A 16280-nucleotide genomic window follows, 5' to 3' on the forward strand; every position below is an offset into this window, starting at 1 on the left:
ATGACTTTACAGAACTTAATACCATGAAGTACAACAATTGATTGTGGCTGAAAGAAGGAGACAGTGAAAGGTGGAGCTAACCCAGAAGGGTGCTCAAGACAGCACACCCTGTCATTATCTCATAATGCTTCCTGGTGTCGGTAATGCACCTTTTCTTGGCTGCCTTCCTTTCCCTGACTCCCTCACAGTACCTGTCTCCTTCCCTACACTGTTTCCTACGACTACCTCCGAAGGAAACAACTTGCACAGCAATGCTTCTCTCAGAGTTGGCTTCCAGGGGAATGGAGACTAAGACAGGTTACATTGAGCAGAGGAGTGTAATGAGAGTTGAGGGTGTAGAGACATAATTAGCAACTGAGATTGAATAGTTGAGTTGGTTGCAGAGCAGAAGGGGCCCTAAAGAGGGAATATAGATACATTTTTATTTTTTTAATTATTTTACTTTATTTTTTTTTTTTTTAATTTTTTGAGACAGGGTCTCACTCCATCACCCAGACTGGAGTGCAGTGGCATGATCTTGGCTCACTGAAGCCTCCTCCCCTTGGGTTCAAGTGATTCTCATGCCTCAGCCTCCTGAGGAGCTAGGATTACAGGTAGGCACCACCATACCCAGCTAAGTTTTGTATTTTTAGTAGAGCTGGGGTTTTGCTATGTTGTCCAGGCTGGTCTCCAACTCCTGACCTCAAGTGATCCATCCACCTCGGTCCCCCAAAGAGCTGGGATTACAGGCATGAGCCACTGCACCCAGCTGATAATTTTTTCTTTTTTAAATGGGGTCTTACTCTGTTGCTCAGGCTGGAGTGCAGTGGCATGATCTTGGCTTACTGCAACCTCCACCTCCCGGGTTGAAGCAATTCTCCTGCCTCAGCCTCCCGAGTAGCTGGGATTACAGGTGCACGCCACCATGCCCGGCTAATTTTTTTTTTTTTTTTTTTTTTGTAGAGATGGGGTTTCACCATGTTGGTGAGGCTGGTCTCAAACTCCTGACCTTGTGATCTGCCCACCTCAGCCTCCCAAAGTGCTAGGATTACAGGCGTGAGCCACTGCGCCCGGCCTAAATTTTTAAATTCTAAAAAGATGAGTTAACTGGATGTGGTATTGCACACCTGTAGTCCCAAAGGAATCTGAGGCGGGAGGATGGGTTGAGTCCAAGAGTTTGAGGCTATAGTGAGCTATGATTGTGCCATTGCAGTCCAGCCTAAGCAACAGATTAAAAATCAAAATTTTTTTAATAAATAAAAAATGGGTTGCAAACAGGGAAGCAGAATGCTGGCGCAGGCCTGCAGGATGGAATGAAACAGACACAGACAGTGGTGATGCAGACATTTAAATCACCCAACACATTCCCAGCAGAATGTGTCCTGTGGTGTGGGCCGGAGGATGGAATGAAGCAGAGACAGACAGTGGTGACGCACAGACATTTAAAGAGCTGCTGAAGCCATTAGGGTCGGCGCAGTCCAAGGCCTGAGTGAGTGCAGAGGATGGGAAGGAAGATGAGTGACGTTTCAACCAGAAGATTCAGCAGAACTGCAGAGTGACTGATGTGAGGAGGAAAGTGAGGGCACAGCCAGGGTCCCTCCCTCTGAGGCTTTGAGCCTGGGGTTGTCATTAACAGAAGAGGGAGCGAGGACTTCAGGGGAACGGAATGTGAAGTGGAAAGTCTGCACTGGAAGCTAAATTTCAGAGAAAGAAACCGAAAACGACTGCTTCTTGTACTTTTTTCTAGACAGATATTTCTGAGTATAAGAAAAGAGGAAGCGGACTCCACAAACCCTTGGCTTTTGTTTTTGTTTTATTTTTATTTGATCCAGGCAAAGTAAGTAGTTGCAATCCAGAAATAATGCACAGCTCTGCCAACTGAAAGAGCTGACTTTTATCCTCTGGTTTATCTTCAGGTCGTATAAATCTTTTGCCTTTGACTGAAAGATTTGATTTCTGTCTACTCTCTGTGTATACCCCAATGAGATAATAAAGGGGTAGACTATAATTCAAAAAAAGGGAAGCGGAGAGAAAAGGAATGACTCCTAAGAGAATAGGGCTTCACTGGAAAATAGGGCCTACGGAGAAAGTCTTGGTTAAAATGGAAGCTTCAGATGTAGGAAGGGCTCATGTAGAGAGAGCTGCCACACAGACTATGATGGCATGACAGGCGAAATGGGGATATGTGAGTAAAAGCCCTTTATAAATCAAAATACCACATACCGGCCAGGCGCTGTGGCTCCTGCCTGTAATCCCAGCACTTTGGGAGGCTGAGGAAGGCAGATCACTTGAGATCAGGAGTTCAAGACCAGCCTGGCCAACATGGTGAAATCCTGTTTCTATTAAAAATACAAAAATTATCTGGGTGTGGTGGCGGGTGCATGTAATTCCAGCTACTCAGGAGGCTGAGGGAGGAGAATCGCTTGAACCCAGCAGGGCGGAGGTTGCAGTGAGCTAAGATCTCACCACTGCACTCCAGCCTGGGCAATAGAGACTCCATCTCAAAAAAAAAAAAAAAAAAAAAACCCACATACCAAGTGTACTGGGGCATTCATTCTTTTATAGCCAGACCCACCCATTTGGATTAGGCCAGTGAGGACTGCGAAGAGGTCAGTTTGGCCCAGTTTGCTTTACTGATTTCAGCAAAAGCACTTACAGCCTTCTGGAGGAGAGTAAGAAGATAAGGTCTTCAGGAAGATAAAAGCATTAACTTCTAACCTTCCCCCTTGCTGGAGATGCTGTTACAGCCACCCAAACAGAGGGACGCCTTGTTTCACCAAGAAACTCAGCTTCTGGGTGATTCTCAGGCATGTTATCTGTCTTCCTATTATCTGCAGTAACTCGAGGTCAATGGATGCTGATTGCAGAGGGTTCATAATATTACCCCAGCCCCAGAGAAAGTGTGCATATCTCAGACACAAGGCAGAGGTATTTTTCAGTGCTTACTGGATATGTTTTGACTCCCAAGACAAGAATATTTGGAGGGGAAAGGCATCTGGTTTGGAATTGAGAGCGAGATTTCAGAAGTCTAAGACAGTGAGTCCATAGTGCAGGGTTATGGTGTTGTAGACTCACCTGGTGAAAGAGCCATAAGGCAGAGGAAGGAGCACAAGAGCCAGGATGCTTCTCAGGAGAGAGCCTGACCTCTTTGCTGGAATTCAGAGCTAGAGAGAAATTAGGTTGCAATAGGGCTGTTGAACCTAAGCCCACCTGCTTTCTGCAAGTGCCTCAAGGATGTAACTAGGCCCACACAGGACCGAACTTTATACTTTTGCAAACCAGGATTGGATGGAGGGTGGGAGAGGACTAAAAGCAGTGGTGGGGCTGGGCACAGTGTTTCATGCCTATAATCTCAGCACTTTGGAAGGCTGAGGTGGGAGGATCACTTGAGCCCGGGAGTTCAAGACTAGACTGGACAACTGTAGAGACCCCTGTCTCTACAAAAAAGTCAAAAAATTATCCAAATGTGGTGGTGCACACCTGTAGTCTCAGCTACTGGAGAGGCTGTAGTGGGAGGATCACTTGAGCCTGGGAGGTTGAGGCTGCAGTGAGCCATGATTATGCCAGTGCATTCTAGTCTGGGCGACAGAGTAAGAGAGTCTCAAAAAAGAAAAATAGTAGTGGAAGCTGTGTCCATTCTGTTGTGAGCCCTAAGATGATCCTACCTGCCACCCAGTATTCCCCTAACACCTGAGATATGCACTTTGTCCTATCCTAGCCTCACCCCTCCTCATAGAAGGAGAAGTTTTTGGAGCAAACAAGTTGTGCCAGTCTGGGGCCCACATCCCCTCCCTGCCTCGCCAGTGCTTCCAATGCCCAAAGCTCTGGAATCTCTTCCCGCATGGCCCAAGCCTGCTTCCACTGCCTGGCAGGCTGTCTCCCAAGCCCCTGGGCCCATGGGCTGACTCTGCTCCTGGAGTAGCATCCATAGGCTGAAAAGTGTGGGAGGGAATGAAGGATGCACAGCACTTGGACATGAAGGATGGGGTATCCACAGAGCTATTGGAGGGAGAAGAGGGGTAACAAACCAGGGTCTTCCCATGTCCCCATGTTCAGGGACAAAACACTGACCAGTCTGAGAATTTTAAATTTAAACCAGGTTTCCCAAGTCCTCATAAAGGCACATTTGTCATGGTAGGAGAATAGAACATACTTTAGTTAACAGTTTGTTCCCTTGATGTATAATTTTTTAATATTCAGACATAAAGTATATGTGAACTTCCATCTGTCCTCTTGCCTCAGTCCCTGAAAATGCCAGTGTCCACCCAACATCCTCATGGGTGGCATGAAAACCCAGACACAGGCAATGATGCTGTGTCTACTGTCAACTCAGGCCATCCATCCATGGGCCCCCTTGACCCTCCATGCTTTACTGTTTTCCATAATCTGACTATTTTGCTATCATTATGACTCAAAGCAGTCTCTCTTGGACATGAGTTTGTACCCACCCTCAAATAGTCTCAATGGATAAGAGGTAATCCTGCTTCCTCCCCTGTACCTTGGGCTCCATGCTAACCACACCTGCCCTGTCTGGCCCCACTGCCAGAGGAAGGAGTCAGACGTCTGCACAAGAGGATGGGGTGAGGTAGACCACTGAGAGGAAAACCCTAAGCTTCAGAGAACCTGCAGAGCCTAGCAGAAATTATTTGGTAGTTGCAAATAGTGCAAAACTGAATAATAGGAAACTGGATTTGTGAAATATCCTATGTCCTTGTCACTCCTAACAAAAAACATGAATGCCATTCGTCAGCCAAGACAGACTTTTAAACATGCCTGAACTTCTGAGGCACAATTGCTGCCACCGAAACCACCTTTTTGGTGATGGCAACAGATATCTCTGAGAGCATTACATGGATTTTTATGACTCTTTTGTAGACACACAAAATACTAAGTTATTTTGGAGAACTGTTACTTTCTTTATGCTTTTCCCTTGCTAATTGCTGGAGTCCAGTTGTGTGATGATATTAAATATTAATACATGTTATTAGCACATTTACTATATATAGAAGGTGTCATGGTATGTTGTTATTTTGATATTAGACACTGTGCTTCCGCTGACTGTCCACATGGAATCTGTGGGCTTACAAGGAAGACATTCTTCAGAGGAGGCCATCTGTTCTCCAGCCCACTTCCTAAGAGAAAGCATGGAAATTTTAAGGCTCTAATCCTACAACACATGGATGCAAGGACATGCACAAACACACAGCGTGGTCAATTTGCTTCACTTGTCGATATACTTCACTGGGAGTTTAGCACTTGTTTCCGTGGACTTTTTCATTGTGTGATCTTCAATGCTGATGTGTTGACTTGGACAAACACCCAGAGACTTCTCTAGAATTCCAATTTGTGCAAAAATGAAAGGGCTGAGAAACGTGATTGGCTAGTGACTTGTAGAGAATAAAGGAGGTTTGTATTCTATAGAGAGAGGAAAGATCTTCAGATCATAGAACTCTGTAAGAAAAATCCAACCACAGAAAGAACACATGGACTCCCTAAACTCTTTCATTTCTTTGGTATTTCAAAGTGGTATCAAAAAATATGTATTTTTTCCAGACCAGGTTCAGTGGCTCATGCCATCCCAGCACTTTGGGAGGCCAAGGCGGTCGGATCACTTGAGGCCAGGAGTTCAAGACCAGCCTGGCCAACATGGCAAAACTCTGTCTCTAACAAAATTACAAAAATTAGCTGGGCATGGTGATGCACACCTGTGATCTCAGCTACTCAGGTAACTGAGGCAGCAAGACAATTGATGAACCAGAGAGGCGGAGGTTGCAGTGAGCAGAGATCATGCCACTGCACTCCATCCTGGGCAACAGAGTAAGACTCTGTCTCAAAAAAAAAAAAAAAAAAAAAAAAAATTCCAGCATGTTTTGTGGGTCAACAGCATGGTATGTGTGTTGGTGGCATTTTATCTGATCTGGGGATTCTTAAAGATAAGCGTGGTTCTTCCTATCATCTTATGCTTTAGAGGAAGTCATTCTTTTTTTTTTTTTTTTTTTTTTTTTTTGAGGCAGCGTCTCACTCTGTTACCCAAGCAGGAGTGCAGTTGCATGATTAATGCAGCCTTGACCTTCCAGGCTCAAGCAATTCTCCCACGTCATCCTCCTGAGTGGCTGGGACCACAGATACATGCCACCATGCCCAGCTAATTTTTTGTAGAGATGAGGTTTTACTGTGTTGCTGGGCTCAAGCAATCCTCCTGCCTTGGCCTCCCAAAATGCTGAGATTATAGATGTGAGCTGCAACACCTAGCTGAGAAAGTCATTCTTTAAAAACCCTTCTCTTTAGCCTAGATGACTTCCTTGTAAAATCCTATGCACTTACTCATTCGGCAAACATTTACTGAGCACATACGTACCAGACAGCACGTAAGGTATTAAAGACGCTACTGTGAACAAGCAGATGAGATCTCTAATGTCTGGTTCCATAAAGGAAGGTCTTTTCTTCTTCTCCTCTTCAACCTCCACAGAAATGGAACCCACTAAGTCTAAAATAACAGACCGAACATATGGCTTCCTTTAACTATTCCCGATGGCAGCATTTCACTTGGTTAAGATGAGAGCCAGAAATATTTCATGTCCTACTGGTGACAAATAATGTGGTTTCATGGATAAAGCACTGGTTTCAGTCTAGAGATCTAGTTTCTTACTTTTGCTATCTTTTATTACTTAAGTGTATGAAGAATCAAATAAAAGCCACCTCTTCAGAGACCTTATGGTCTAGAATTGGTGAATTAAATATAGTGGTGACCTGGAATTGGTTCTCCTTGCTCACTAGAGCTGATTGTTAAATTTTCATGAATTTTCCAAGTCTGTTGATGTCACTTTGGTAGCTTGAAGTATTTACACCACAAAACAGGCAAATGCTAAAACCCGGGGCTTTTATTTCCCAGAAAGCCGGTTGTTAAACCTTTTCCTGCACATCACTAAATAAAGGGAAGGGTAAACACCCTAATGGTGAAGGGGAAAGTTTGGAAAGACATCAGCATATTCATGGTCAAAATGAAGGAAAAGAAGCAAATTAGTACATGAGATTCCAGGCAAGATGTATCCTAGAGGCTAATTTATTATATAGGGATGATGTTCCTCTCTTTTTCCTTCATAGCACTGGTTGTCATGACATTTCGACCCAAAACATTGTATTTTATTTATTTATTTTTTAAAAGGGACAGAGCCCCTCACAGAGTCACCCAGGCTGGAGTGCAGTGCTGCAATCAGAGCTTACCACAGCGTCAATCTCCTGGACTCAAGAGATCCTCCCTCTTTAGCCTCCTGAGTAGCAGCTGGAATTACAGGCATGCACCACCACACCTGGCTAATAGACCCAGGACATTTTCATGTAATCCTGTGGACTTTGTTTATGTTCTTTACTCCACTAATGACATAGGCTGTTAGTAAACAAAACAAAAACTATTGTAAGAATAAAGAGTATTGTGTTTAGAATTTCAATACTCCATTGCTGGGCCAAAGAATATTCCTAGAGTTTCTGTGGAATTGCTTCTACTTTCCTTATTGGCTGTCTAAGAATTACAAAATCACTAGTATTGTAGCCATTTCAGAATGAAATGGGTGAAGATGCGCTCAGCAGAATTTGTGGTAGATCCAAACATAAACTGATGAATTATATCTTGCTTGTAATTTTGGAAAGTGAAAAAAACTTGGTCTGAGAAAAATGATACTGGTAGAAGAAAACCTGATGACAGCTGTCACTAACTATGCCCAGTCACACTTGTTATGATGGAACAAGTGACAGAAGCATCAATCTCACAAAATTCGGACATTCCAAATGTAACCCAGGAAATTTGGAACTTCATAGAAATAATGAAAACAGCCAACACCTCACAGGGCAGGAACCTTAAACAGTAAAGTTTCATGAAGACAAAAATCTTTTTGATCAATCACATCTCTTTTACAAAGTTTACAAGGAAAGTATTCATCCCTAAAACTATTTTCTATAAAATTAAAATTAAATGAATAGCTATATGAAAAAACCTTCATACCACACACAAAATCCAAAGCTGCCGGATTACAACCTCTAATGAAAAATAATCACCTACATAGACTCTTTTACCATCACAGACAGAGAGCCTTGGAAATGAAAGCTCTAAACTCAAGTGCTAACGGGTTGATGAGTAGCCCTGAGGAAGTCCCAGAGTGCATGGCTTCTTTGTCCATGGGATTCTGTGGATTACGAGCTGAGGTGGCTTATGACACTTCTGCATTGTATTGCATGAAGTTACTGCACACGTGTGTTGTGTGACCACTGATCACATGGAGCTTTTCAAGTGAGGAGGTTTCGAAATATTGTTGACCCTTGAACAAAACAGGTTTTCAAACTGCACTAGTCCATGTACACACAGGTTTTTTTCAATAAACATATTGGAAAATTCTGGGGGAGATTTGCAACAATTTGAAAAAAACGCACAAGTTGTGTAGCCTAGAAATACTGAAAAAATTAAGACAATGCTAGGTATCTTATGAATGCATAACACATGGGTTAATTGGCTGCTTATGTTATCAGTAAGGCTTCTGATCAACAGTAGGCTATTTGTAGCTAAGTTTTGGGGGAGTTCAAAGTTGTACTATCGCAAGAACAAAAAACCAAACACCGCATATTCTCACTCATAGGTGGGAACTGAACAATGAGAACACATGGACACAGGAAGGGAATCATCACACTCTGGGGACTGTTGTGGGGTGGGGGGAGGGGGGAGGGATAGCATTGGGAGATATACCTAATTCTAGATGACGAGTTAGTGGGTGCAGTGCACCAGCATGGCACATGTATACATATGTAACTAACCTGAATATTGCGCACATGTACCCTAAAACCTAAAGTATAATAATAATAAATTAAAAAAATAAATTAAAAAAAAAAGAAATGTCAAAAAAAAAAAAAAAAAGTTGTACTCAGATTTTTGACGGCTCGGTGGCTCAGAAACCTTACCCCATCCATTGTTCAAGGGTCAACTGTATGCAGACTTTTCAATGACCTTGTGGGCAGCCAAGGGGAAGCCACCCCTCCTTTCCTGCTCAATCATGTTCCAAGTGAGTTGAGTCCATCAGCCCTGAGGCCTGGGCGACGGGTGCAGGAGAAGCCTTCAGTCAAGAGAGGAATAAGGGATGCCTGCAGGGGTGGGGAAGAGGGATGCCTCAGGAGGCTAATTCTTAAATGGCCCAAGGGGGAAAATGAGGGCATTGGATAGGAGGTGAGAGAAGTTTCCTACTCCAGAAAGGGAGGACTATTTTTTTTTTTTTTTTTTTTTTTTAAGACCTGGTCTCTCTCTGTTACCCAGGCTGGAGTGCAGCGGAGCGATAATGGCTCCCAGCACCTTTGACCTCCTGGGCTCAGGCAATCCTCCTGCCTCAGCTTCTCAAGTAGCTGGGACCCTAGGCACTCACCACCATGCCTGGCTCATGTTTTTATTATTATTTGTAGAGACAAGGTCTCCCTATGTTGCCTGGGCTGATCTTGAACTCCTGACCTCAAGTGATCCTCCCACCTCAGCCTCCCAAAGTGCTGGGATTACAGGTATGAGCCACCATGTCCAGTCAGAAAAGGAGGACTTTCTAACCAGCAGAGAAGCCCACCTGTTGCCCTTGGGTGGCCACATGGCCAGTAGCTACATGGGCACCAGCAGGGCTTCTGTGGTGTGGACAAGGTGAGAGTTTCTATGAGTCTGTGAACCAGTTTTCCAAGGAAAGAAGGGATGGACTTCCACCGGAATTAACCCCATTTACAGGCCAGTCCTGTAAGTGGTAGAAAGGAGTTTTAACCACCCCACCCCACAGCACCTTGTTAAAAAAAATAAAAATAAAAATAAAAAAGGTTACTCTTAGAAAAATTGAAGCACTGGACATTGCTCCTAATTCCATTTTTAAAATACTTTTTAATTTTTTTATGTGAAAGATAGGGTCTCACTATATTGTCCAGGCTGGTCTCAAACTCCTGGCCTCAAGCATTCCTTCTGCCTTGGCCTCCTAAAGTTCTTGGGATTATAGGCATATGGGCATGAGCCACAGCACCTGGCCAACAAGAGTTTTTAAATAGGATTAGAGTTTTTAAATAGAATTCCCAGCACTTTGGGAAGCCAAGGCGGGAGGATTGCTTGAGGCCAGGAGTTTGAGACCAGCCTGGGCAATATAGGGAGGGAGACCTGGTCTCTACAAAATAAAAATAAAAAGATGAGTTGAATGTGGTGGCACACACTGGTAGTCTCAGCTATTCGAGAGGCTGAGGGGCAGTGAGCCGTGACTGCAGCAATGCACTCCAGCGTGGGCAACAGAGTGAGACCCTGTCTCAAAAACAATAATTAAAATTAAAATTAAAACACTGTTGTTGATTAAGGCGGCTGGGAATACAGTTCTCTGCATATGACTTCTTTCTTTCTTGTAAATTAGCTTGTCTTTTCAATGAAAACTTTTCATTACCTTCAAACTTAAACTTTTTTAAAAAAATGACTGTTGGGTGAGGGAAAACTTGTGTCAAACAGTGGTCCAAGACACTTTAAAAATTTCTTTCAATTCACATAGTTTGAATTGTCAAGTCTGATCCTGGAATAACATTTTTCTGTCCAACTTGTAAAATATTGGGTAATACAAAGATAATTATGGAAATATTCAGAGAACTTCCCTGGACTCAGACACAGAGCCACCTCCACTTCCTCCTACCTCTCTTAGAAAAAAACAAAAAGCATTAAAAAGGGAGATGACCTGTCTCCCTGGGAGCTGGTTAAGCGACCAGGCAAAAAAAGTGAGATGCATTTCTTAGATTCGGACTTGACCTGACAGGTCCCCTAGGGTGAGTCACTTTTTCCTGTTTCGGTCAATTTGGCTGTAAAATAATTACAATAACGAGGTCTTGTTTACTGAGACTGAAGTCCATGCTGCCTGGCCTCATTCAACGGCTAGAAAGAAAAACTGAAGGTTGTGATTAGAAAGCTTCTGTAGCCAACCTCATGCAGCGCGGAGATGAGAATCCAGGACTTGAGTACACTGAGTGTCTTTTAAGTCAGACCTGTGAGTAGTGGAATCCAATATAATTGATTTTGCTGCTTCTTTTGTGGGTTTGCACTTGTGACCTAAACTAAATAAAATAGGATAAAATAGGAAACTGGGGTGGGGGCAAAGGGAGAAGAGATTGGGCTGATGTTGGTCAAAGGATAGAAACTTTCAGTTCAGAAGGAGGAATAAGTCCAAGAGCCATATTGTGCAACACGGTGACTGTAGTTAATACCAATGTATTGCGTATTTGAAAATTGCGGCCGGGAGCAGTGGCTCATGCCTGTAATCCCAGCACTTTGGCAGGCCGAGACAGGTGGATCACTTGAGGTCAGGAGTTCAAGACCAGCCTGGCCAACATGGTAAAACCCTACATCTACCAAAAAACACAAAAATTAGCCAGGCACGATGGTGCACACCTGTAATCCTGGCTACTTGGGAGGCTGAGGCAGGAGAATCACTTGAACCCTGGAGGCAGAAGCTGCAGTGAGCTGAGATGGTGCCACTGCACTGCAGCCTGGGTGACAAACTAAGACTCTGTCTCAAAAAAGAAATAAAAACAAACAAACAAACAAAAAAAAGAAAAGAAAAGAAAATTTTCGAAGAGAGGAGATTGCAAATGCACAAGTGCACTCAGGACAAATAAAAAGCATATGAGTTAATGCATATGTTAATTAGCTCCACTTAGCCGTTCTGCAATATGTATACCTATATATTTCAAGATGTCATGTTGTATACCATAAATATATACAATTTTTACTGGTCAATTAATAAAATAAAATCCTTCCCCCAAAATAGGAAGGTTACATTGGACTAAAGAAATTAAGAGAAGAGGAGAGGAGCGGAGGGGATGGGAAGGGTGGGGAAGGGAGAGTAGAGGTGGGTGGGGAAGAGGCGAGGGGGGAGGGCAGAGGAGGGAACAGGCCTGTCCTTAATCCTTCTCAAGCTCTCTATCTTGCCAAGATCTGGCCTGTGGCCCGGCACAGCAAAAGCTGGAAAAATGCCAGTGACTCAACCCAGTTCCATTGATCAGTGAACTGGAAATCGGGGACTCTGAGTTTCAACCCCAGTCGGCCAGCCCACAGCCAGGGTCCAGGTGGCGGCCTCAGCTCCTGGCCTCAGTGGCTGTCGGTAGAATGGGTTGGGGAGCCAGCCTCCAGCGGTCTCACATAGCAGGCAGGCAGCGCAGCCTGGAGCCCAGCCAGGGGACGCAGGAATCCTTTCTGCTTTTTAAAGACAGCAGTCGCTCTTGGGGCCACACGGAAAGCCACCACTGAGTTTACTATAAAGTGACAGAGGCTGGTGTCTCTGGGAGAATGAGGAATAGTCACTTCCTGCCTTTGTCCATTAGCGCCGACCAACACGACCAGCTCGGTTTACATTCTTTCAGTGGTGTTGTTGAAAGGGTTTGGCAGCTCCCAAATGCTTGCAGTGTCCTTAGTCCCATGAGGGCTGCCTTCTTCTTCTTCTTCTTTTTTTTTTTTTTTTTTTTTGCTAGCTTTTAGCTAGTATCTGGAAAGATCTACTGGACGTGTTGGACTCATTTTCTCAAGAATCCACTTTACCCTTCAGGGAAGCCAGGAAAAGAACACGCTTCCAACCAGTACAAGTCTGGAGGAATTTCACAGCCTCTCAAACTACGGTACCCTTTTTGTTTCTTAGTCCAGCCTGTTACTGGGGTGGTTTTAGGATGAAGCTGCTGGGGTGACATGTGTGGGGAGGCGTGGGGAACCGCAGGTGAAAAGAAGTTATCGTTTTAAATTGTATTAAATTGCTGTCAATATTGAGTCAAGGTGTCTAAGGTTATGGTTTGGGGAAGAAAACTATAGCTAACTATAGCTACTAAAGAAAGATCTTAAACCAGAACTCCTTTGGGGCCCTGAAGAATTTTTTTTGTTGTTTTTTGTTTTTGAGACAGAGTCTTACTCTGTCGCCCAGGCTGAAGTGCAGTGGTGCGATCATGGCTCACTGCAGCCTCAACCTCCTGGGCTCAAGTGATCCTCCCTCCTGAGTAGCTGGGACTACAGGAGCATGCCACCACGCCCATCTAATTTTTTTTTTTTAATTTTTTTTAGAAACAAGGTCTCGCTATGTTGCCCAGACTAGTCTCAAACTGCTGGGTTCAAGTGATTCTCTTGCCTTGGCTTCCCAAAGAGCTGATCATGAGCCACTGCACAGACCAAGAACTTTATTTTTCTGGCCAAGGACTTTATATTTTAAAATAATAATAAGCTATGTACTGTCTGCTTGAACTATTGGATGGCCCCCAGCATTTAATCCCGTGGGATGTACCTGCTGCTGCACCTGGCGGTGTGTTCCTGTCACCTGCTCTCATCTCCCTCTTCGAGCAGCTTATGAAGGAGAGATGCCACCTGCATCTTTTGAAATGTAATGGATCTGCCTGCCCTGAGCAGAATTCAAACTGGATGGTGAATTGAGGACTGCTGGAGGTTAAAGTGTGCACATGCAGTTTTCAGGCAGCTAATTAAAATAAACTAGTACCCTTCTGGAACCTAAACTGCTCCAATGCTATAGGCAAAATTCCCTGTCTGCCCTGGCTCATCAGAAAGAGTTTGTATATGGAAAACTTCAGAACAGAACAAAGAAACTTAAGTCTGGATGAGGAATGAAGTCTTAGCTCTCGTTTAGCAATTCCTGAACTGCCAGGTGACATCAAATCCCCTGCCGAAGAAACGTCTGAAATAAAAAGAATTCCAGACATTAGGCCTGGTTTAAAGCAGAGTATGCTTTTTTATTTGTGTGCTTCTGGGTCTAAACAGTTCATGGTTTGCTCCCCAAAGTGACAGTGTGGCTCCCATTCCATCCCTAGTTCTGAGCATGGCACTGTGATTTCTTTCTGGAGTTGCTCCAACCTGTGGCCTTTGCTAATGAGTGATGAACCCCAGAACCTGAACTTCTAGAGTCAGCAAAATCACACACTACCTTCTCAGGAGGTTTCTGGAACGTTGGCCTTCATCCCAGCAGGATCACAAGTGGAAAGAAACACAGGGAAGACACCATCGAATCTTTACAGTGGCCACAGCACGGAGCACTGACACAAAGAGATGATGGTTCTGGAAGGAGGGGTGGGATGCTCTGTGTCATTATTGTTTTCTAGATGGGATTCCGTGCACAGGTCATCACAACTCACTGTGAGTGCAAGCAGAGGTGCAAATCGTGGGGCCGAAAAAACCTCTCTGCAAAGATCCTTGCTCACTCACTGATATGCACTTCTCAGCTATAGATTCACGCTTCATACTTTTCCACTTGTTGAAACATCCCTAAACGTCGCCCTCAATGTCCTGTTTGTGTCGCTGGCTCTCTGCCACTCAGCTAATAATGAAACAGCCTCAGTGAACCTGCAGCAGCAGCTGCCTACCCACCCCTGCAGCTGAACCACTTTGAATATTCCTTGATGGTGCAAGAGACAGTCTCACTATTCCTGTCACTGGCCTTCCTCTGTGTCCGTCACGGTTGGCATGAGCTACATCCTGTGCATGTTATGGCGAGAAGGGATGAATGAGGAAAGACAGGGTGGTTTTATACTTGATCCTGGGACAGTCACTGGGTAAGGAAGGGTTTGGGGGTGCTCCCCCAGACCCCCCTCAATGCACGAAGGCCTGAGCCAGGTCAGCTGGCAGAGGTGTGTATATGTTCAACTTAGAACTGAATGTTGAAGGCTTTGTGACCCAAAGGGAAGAATTATTGGGATCTGATGCCCTAGCAGGGGAAATTCCAAGCCCAAAAAGCCACAGTTAGAATTCAGAACTGTGTTGTTACCCTGCCTCTAAGTTTTCCTCTATGTTCAGCTCCCCTTTTTTGGATGATTGTGAAGCTGTTTACATGTTGTCCTCTTCCGTGAACTGATCCCTGTAAACAGTGACAGGATTTTATCCAAATATTTCTGATTTCTAAGGGAAAAATAGAGCAATTTCTTCCCAGTGCCCTTCTGTTGACCTTGCCTGGGGAGAGGCCAGCAGAGCTAAGGATGACCTCACCCCCTTCCAGCAGGATTTCCTGGGATGTACAGAACCTCCTTCTTCAGCTGTCCCTCTGTGATCAGCCACATTCAATCTATAAACTTTCAGTGCAGATGATGGGGACATCTAATATTGGTTCTGTTCACATTTCAGCAGGAGGTCAAACACACAAAGCAATCATTATGCTTCCTGAAGTCCCAAGGACCTTCTACGTCAGCGGCAGAGGTGGGAGGTGGGCTGGCGAGGTGGGGCAGTCTAGGAACTGCGCTGGTGGGGACAGGAAATTGGGCCGAAGGGAGATGTAAGGGCTTGGTTGGAAATAAATGGCACTGTGTTGTTGACGGAAAAAGATCTTGGCAGGACTGTTGTTGTGAGTGTTCTGTGGCTTAGAAAGGAATTTCCTACAGGCTGGACTAACCATTAAAAATGTCTCTACCTTCAGGAGTCCCCGGCGTGCGGTGGAGCCTCGCTGGGGGAAATGTCAGCTTGGACCATGGGCGCCCGCGGTCTGGACAAGCGAGGAAGTTTCTTTAAGGTAAAAGGAAGCCTTGATTGGGATCTCAAATTGTCGGCTTGCTGCCTGAGCCTGGGAGCTGCAGTGCTCCATGGAGCTGCTGAGGGAAGTCTGCTCTCTGAGCCAGCACCGGCTAAGGGAGCTTGCCCGAGCCCAGCTGCTGATTGTTACCAGGGCTTATAACAGGTTGTGGGGTCTGTGATTTAGTGCTTTCATACAGGCACAGGACTTGGGCACGGAGAGGGGCCGTGCTGTGCAAGAGGGCTGAGGCTGTCTATATTTGAGAGCTGCTCAGTTTGTCCTTTTTCAGCTGCAGGATTTTATGGTGGAAGCTGGACTTTGCTTTCCAGTGAATAAATGCTGTCGTCCATGTGTTCTCTCCTTGGCTTGTTTGTATGAATCACTGAAGGGCTCCAAAACAAACAACAAAATAAAAACAGCTTCCTGGACCGCACCTTAGAATTATGAAATATTATTTTCTGGTATATTTTATCAAACATCCCTAAAGGCTTCTTATGATAATGAGGAAGCATGATTATAACTGTCTAACTCTTCTGTGTTCATATTGATGTTAATGGGACTAAATTACCTTGCTAGCTTAATGAGATAAGATTTTAAATGGGTGTTTTATGTACTCTGTGTGTGTGTATTTAATGAAGACTTGGTGGTCGCTTCTGATTTACACTTGGGAATCAATTCCCCTCTTGTGGCTTTTTGCTTTGTTTCCTTTCATTCACCCTCGAATTAAGGCAGCCTCAGTATGGAAAATTTTGAAAATACAGAATTATGTTTAAAAAGGTAGAAAAA

The 16280-nt window shown here is 44.5% G+C and overlaps 1 protein-coding gene across 8 annotated transcripts in view; it reads left to right on the plus strand.

Annotated features, from left to right (window-relative positions):
• RIN2 (Ras and Rab interactor 2) overlaps positions 1-16280 on the plus strand; it is a 249868-nt gene that overhangs the window by 120768 nt on the left and 112820 nt on the right. For 5 of the 8 annotated variants that reach the window (XM_063659448.1, XM_063659452.1, XM_063659453.1 and 2 more), the window contains one exon: positions 15402-15494. In XM_063659448.1, the coding sequence (XP_063515518.1) occupies positions 15402-15494 (93 nt within the window). Of the gene's footprint in view, positions 1-12551; positions 12622-14854; positions 15185-15401; positions 15495-16280 lie in introns of those variants that run through there. The other 3 variants (XM_063659449.1, XM_063659451.1, XM_054466954.2) reach the window with 2 other exon arrangements.

The sequence above is a fragment of the Pongo pygmaeus genome, chromosome 21, assembly GCF_028885625.2.
Source record: "Pongo pygmaeus isolate AG05252 chromosome 21, NHGRI_mPonPyg2-v2.0_pri, whole genome shotgun sequence".
Classification (NCBI taxonomy): Eukaryota; Metazoa; Chordata; class Mammalia; order Primates; family Hominidae; genus Pongo; species Pongo pygmaeus.